Source organism: Triticum aestivum, chromosome 7D (assembly GCF_018294505.1).
Source record: "Triticum aestivum cultivar Chinese Spring chromosome 7D, IWGSC CS RefSeq v2.1, whole genome shotgun sequence".
Lineage (NCBI taxonomy): Eukaryota > Viridiplantae > Streptophyta > Magnoliopsida > Poales > Poaceae > Triticum > Triticum aestivum.
In genome coordinates, this window is record NC_057814.1 from 21,608,855 (window position 1) to 21,614,808 (window position 5,954).

The following is a 5,954-nucleotide window of genomic DNA, read 5'->3' on the forward strand; positions in this document are numbered from 1 at the left end:
ATCGGCAGGCCGGCCGGTGCGGATGACGGCAGTCCGGAGCTGAGCAGAGGTGGCGCCGGTGGTTGCAGCGTTGGCTGTGGAGGGTGGGCGGGCGCGTCGGTTGCCACGGGGGAAGGCGGTTGCAGATGCCATAGGGGAGCCGCAGCTGGCGACGGCGGCAAATGCCACAGAGGAGCTGCGGCCGGAGTGGTCCCGCCGGGGTGCCCCGTCTGGAACGGCTGCAGCGGTAGCCCGGTGCAGGCCGGCGCGCCCTGGGCCGGCCACGGCAGGGCGGGGGGGCCCGCCTAGAACGGCAGCAGCGGCTGCCCGCTGTATGCAGGCGCGCCCTGGGACGGCCACGTCAGCGTGGGGTGGCCGTAGGCGGCGATCGGCGCAGCCGGCGGAGGTGCGTACGGCCCGGCCATGTACTAGTGGTACTGGTTCAGATGGAGTCCCTGGATGGCCGTCACGAGATCCCGCAAGGTATTGGTGACCTGTTCCGGCGTGAAGACGGCGGTCGGCGGCGGCGCGGAAGTGATGGGGTCCGGCTGCGGTGGGAAGCCCGCGGTGGTGACCAGGCCCAGCAGCATGGGGGCCCCGATGGTGGTCATCGGGGCGGTGGCCATCGGGACGGAGGCCATCTTCGGACCTAATTGGTAGAACCAGGGGTTCTACCGGACCTGCTCCGGAGGTTGTAGGAGAAGGATGAAGCGGGGCGAGGTGATGAACGGGCGCGCCGGCGGCTGGGCGCCGTCGCGTCAGAGGGAGATGGCGGCGGCGGCTAGGGATTTCCGGCTCCGCTGGGAGCCGGGTAATAGGGATAATAATATTCTTATTGCTTGATTAGATTGATACATCTCCTCTCCTTATAAAAAGAGGTTTACTTGACTCCTAACCAAACGATCCTAACAATGATAAGATAATTAGGCTAAGCCCCTAATCTTTACCTAATAATAAAGCAAATTGGGTTTCTTTCGTTCGTCATGGCATTTTTTAGAAAAGTCCCTGTATTTTCTTGAAATCAACCCGCCGTCCGGATTTAAGTCACGCCTGAACCGTTATTTTACATTTTTCGAAAACCTCCTTGATGTTTTAGGTAATTCATCCGCGGATCATATTTAAGTCAAACAAATACTTCTTAAAATCATCCATATCTTTTAAACCATAACTCTGATTTGAACAAGTTATATATGAAATTTGATTAAAAAATATGTAGAATATGAATATGAGATTATTTTTACCTGTTAAGTATTTTTAAATATTATTTTGGAATATATTTGAGTCAAACCAAATGATTTTCTAAATTATCTATATCTTTTAAACCGTAACTTTGATTTTAACATATTATATATGAAATTTTATTAAAAAAATGTGTGGAATCTAAATATGACGTTAATTTTACCTATTAAATATTTTTAAAATATTGTTATGGAAGCAAACTTATAATTTATAGCGCAAGATTCTTTTTTTCATACTGGTGGCGATCTGCATTGCAAATAAACACCCCACTATAACCATATACGGAAAAGAAGACATCGATAACTACACATGCATACCTCTGAAAAATGTCGCAGGGGAAAACAACAGATTTCTCGTCGCGAGAGTGAGAGAGAGAGAGCGAGAGAGAGAGAGAGAGAGAGAGAGAGAGAGAGAGAGAGAGACGCCTTAGGATTAACCATATTCAACACACGTTTTTTGTTATTTTGTGTGAACACCGAGGCCATCGCCGACAAGGGTGAGAAGGAGGATAAGCGGCAACACAAATATGATGCCTTGCAAAAATAAAGGAGATGGACCTACTGTGGTCTTGAGTGATGATTGTTGAGTTAAGAGCGTGTGTTATGTTTTCTCTCCCGTTGTAACGCACGGGCTCTTTTGCTAGTAATGATAAGATAACTTGGGCCACAACCCACTGGGCTAAACCCCTAATGTGCCGGTCATAACACTAATGGTGTATGGTTTGTGAGTAATTCATGCTCATTTTATTTAAATAAGATGTGATGTAATGAAATTTTGTGCAGCTGATGAAGGTTGTTTTGTTGTTGTCGGTCTCATGGAAATGACTATTTTCCCAGTATGAACTCCAAATCAACAAAATGAAAATGAGAGAGAGTGCAAATATACAAGTTCTATCCATGATTAATCACTTGAGTTGATGGCCAGTTGCCAGCAGCCAAAGTAAACTTGTACCATAACGCATTATGAACGACAATTATATGGCTACAATATGAGATCTCCAGGTTTACACTAGTTATATATATCTATATAATCAACTTGGCAAGGTTACGACAAAAAGGTATAAGGTGTAATCTATTGGAAAACATAGTAGAAAACAAAAAAATTATAAGATCATGATCCCATGAACACTATTAAGATGCATAAGAGGTTTAGATCGGATCATTACCAACCTCGGGTTACAGTGGAAGAACACTTGGTGTAGATCATTGATGAAGTCCCTCGAACCGTTCACGAACGATCCCTCGAACCGGAGACCGAAAGCATGGACTCTCTACGGATTGCAGGCATTCAGGTTTCACGATCCGGCAGCGCTTCGCCGTCCAGTGCTAATCGTCGTCGGAGAATTAGACGAGGGAGAAGAGAACCTCACGGTGCTTCTCTATTATGAGGATTAGACATAACTAGAACTTGTGTCCCGAAACTATTCCGAGAATATTTTCTCATAACTCTCACTCCACTAACACTCAAAAGATCGTTATTCCCTTAAGCATGTGACCCTGTAGGTTCAGTAAAATATAGATATGAAGGAAACTCCCTTTCGCTCAATGATCAATAATGGAACCGTGGACATTCATATTGAAACCTATGAATACACGAATGATATGCGAGTGAACCTTTGGTTATCATATGCTATTCCCTTTGCTTCACGATGCCTTATAAAACCCGGGGTGAGATGTATCTGTATTCTCTTGAGTCATTCTCAGGCTCACTATACCAGTCTACTCATTATCAGTTTTGTTCTTCTTTCTCGTTGACATGTTCCGGCATCATTGTTACCTAGTCACTTGTGTCTGACCAGACGATGGTGGGTGTCATCACACCGAGAGGGCCCTAAGAATATCTCTCCATTGTTGGAGGAGGAAATCACACTCTTGAGCTATCCAACCCCTTGTCAAACTTACCAAGGAACCTATAAGTTCTCCTTATAATAACCGTGTTACAGCTAACGTTTGAGCATCTCAAAGTTCATCGTTCGGTAAGAAGCGGCTACGATACTCTCATGGTCTAAGAAACTAAAGCATACGTTAACTCTCTGTGGTATATCAATAGACTTGTGACACAATTCAATATGATCGCTCTTCTAACGTCATACTCTCAATGTTGTTTTGGGACTTGTTACACTTAACGATATCTCAAGATCCGGAAAACATGATCAACATATAATACTTGAGCTAGTCCTAGGGAGAGACTAGGAATCAGCTTTTACTGTTTGTCCTTCCACACATGCACGCTTATGAGTTTCCACCGAATCATATATTTCAAGATCATAGCAGTTATAGCATAGAATATGAACTCTTAATTTTAAAAGTAAAAATAAATAATACAATATTATTGCCTCTAGGGCATATTTCCAACATAATCTTATGGTAGGCAATTGTACATTGTATCGTATGAAAAGCACTATGAGTGCATATATAATACTTTTCCAAAAGAAAGTTGCACGAGTATCATAAGGTAACAAAACATAATAGTCTTGCTATTTTATGACCCGCGAGACCTCCCTTCGGAAAATTATAAGGCACTCAATTATTTATATATCCTTGGAGCACACAACAATCCACAACATATATTAGAGCATTTGGGAGCACAACCTTACGGGTAGACCTCAATGACAGCTCGAGCTCCAACTTTCTTGGAAATCTTATATTCGCTAAAACCTGCTTTCATGAAGATGTCGCTCCAGTCCTTTTCATCCCGCTGCCGGCCTCTCGTCATCACCAGCTTCAACATATCCACCAGGTGATGGGTTTCCAGCATCAGCCCCGAAGCCGAGCTAAGGACAATATCTATCACAATGACTTTTCCTCCTGCGCCTCGGGGAGGAATGGCCTTCTTGCATTGTGCCAAGATCTTGATGCAATCCTCGTCGCTCCACAAGTGCAGGACAGACTACCATGCACGGATAAACTTCTGTAAGGTTAATCAAAACTAGCAAGAAAATATGAATTGAATTAAATTGTTACTTCAAACAGAACAACTAATCATTTTTGGTCGGCGTTCTCTATTGGGTTTCACCCATGGATCATGAACACACGCATGAAACACTAAACATTGGAGGCCACAACGACATGGCGGCTTTATCGTGCAATGGTCGTTGCAAGATTCCATGTTGCCTGTTGATATCATGCACCCCCATCACAATCTTGCGAGCGTGCGACTAGAAACCAAATCCAATGACATATACTGGATTGTGCTACATGCATGACTACATGGAGAACGTTCGTTCGCTTACGACCAGCTACGTAAGTCCTAATCTGACTCAAACTCGACCAAGTTAACTAGTAGTCCCTCTGTTTCTTTGTCTACTTCACATATTAGATTTGTCTTTGAATCAAACTTTGTAAACAGTTTAATAAAATTCATATAAAATATATCAACGTTTACAACACCAAATAAGTACAATATGAAAATATACTACTCCCTCTGTACACTAATATAAGACGTTTTCGATCACTATTTTAATGATCTAAAATGTCTAATATTAGTTTACGGAGGTAGAACATGATATATCTAATAATACTGATTTGGTATTATAAATTTAATATATTTTTCTATAAGTTTGGCCAAACTTTAAAATGTGTAACTTAAGAAAAACCTAATATATGAGCATGTGGGACGAGATGGAAGATGGCACATTCATAAATACCTTGAGCAACACAGCTTGAGCAGGTGGGACGACGTGGAAGATGTCACCAGCAACATACTTAACCACACCTTCAGTCGGAGCTTTGTCGATGACCTTTGGCAGGTCCAGCACAGTGCACTTGATCTGCGGATAGGCCCTGACGATGGCCCTCGCCGTCGTGCCGTCACCACCACACAAGTCAGTCAGAGATTCAAGTCCCTGGAACAGGTCATGGCACTGCCGGAGCACAAGACCGATCCCCATATGGTTATGGGAAGCCTTGGCCTCGTGGACCAGTTTATCCATCTCCGGGTCGAGGAGCGCCATGCTGTCGTCGAAGATGGTCGCGCCGTGCAAGTCCTCGAACGGTGAAGGCACCGGCCCGTCAAAGTCCTTCCTGAACCAGTCCGCCAGCCCGAATGCCGCCTCCACGTAGTACCGCGAGGAGGCCACACGCACGATGGCCGTCTGGCAGGCGTCGCCATCGATGTGGACGCCGTCCACCAGGAGGTACGATATCGGGTTGAGGCGGTACGTCGTCCCCGCGTCCGTGGTGTCGAAGACGCCCGCCGTGGCCAGCTGATACAGAAGGCGGCCGAGGAACGACAGCTTGGACGGGGGCAGGGACAGCGCGGCGATCAGGTCGGTGGGCGACGCGGTGCCGCCGAGGCCGTGGATGGCCGTGGGGATGCCTAGCTCGACCGCGCACCGGAGCGCCATGGGCGTGAGGTAGCACAGGGTGTGGCGCCATAGGTCGGCCTGCGCCTTGAGCAGCTCAGCGTCGGTGGGGACGGCCATCTTCTCGGTCTGAGCTGCCATGATCGTCTATCTCTCTCTCAGACCTCGGTGCTGCTGTGTTGTGCTCCTGCACTTGTGCTAATTATATAGGGGGGGACTAACGTATACATATAACTGTATGTCTTTTAGTTCTCGTGGAACACGAGGTTGATAGGGACATAGGGTAGAGCATCGTATACGGGAAGACTTACATTCCGCTTGTCTGCTGAAGAGTAACCAAGACATCTCATAGTGGAAGTATCGTAAAAGCGAACACGAATAATAGTCAATTGTTGGCTATGTCTTGTGAACATGTCATCCATAGCCAATTTAA

At 45.8% G+C, this 5,954-nt stretch overlaps 1 protein-coding gene across 1 annotated transcript; it reads right to left on the minus strand.

Annotated features, from left to right (window-relative positions):
• Window positions 1–3,526: 3,526 nt before the first annotated feature.
• LOC123171034 (flavonoid O-methyltransferase-like protein Os11g0303600) lies at window positions 3,527–5,703 on the minus strand. The gene is made up of 2 exons (XM_044588704.1): window positions 4,865–5,703; window positions 3,527–4,107 (listed from the first exon to the last, which is right to left on the minus strand). The coding sequence occupies exons 1-2, from the start codon at window positions 5,660–5,662 to the stop codon at window positions 3,811–3,813; spliced, it is 1,095 nt and encodes a 364-aa protein (XP_044444639.1). The 5' UTR covers window positions 5,663–5,703; the 3' UTR covers window positions 3,527–3,810.
• Window positions 5,704–5,954: the final 251 nt, after the last annotated feature.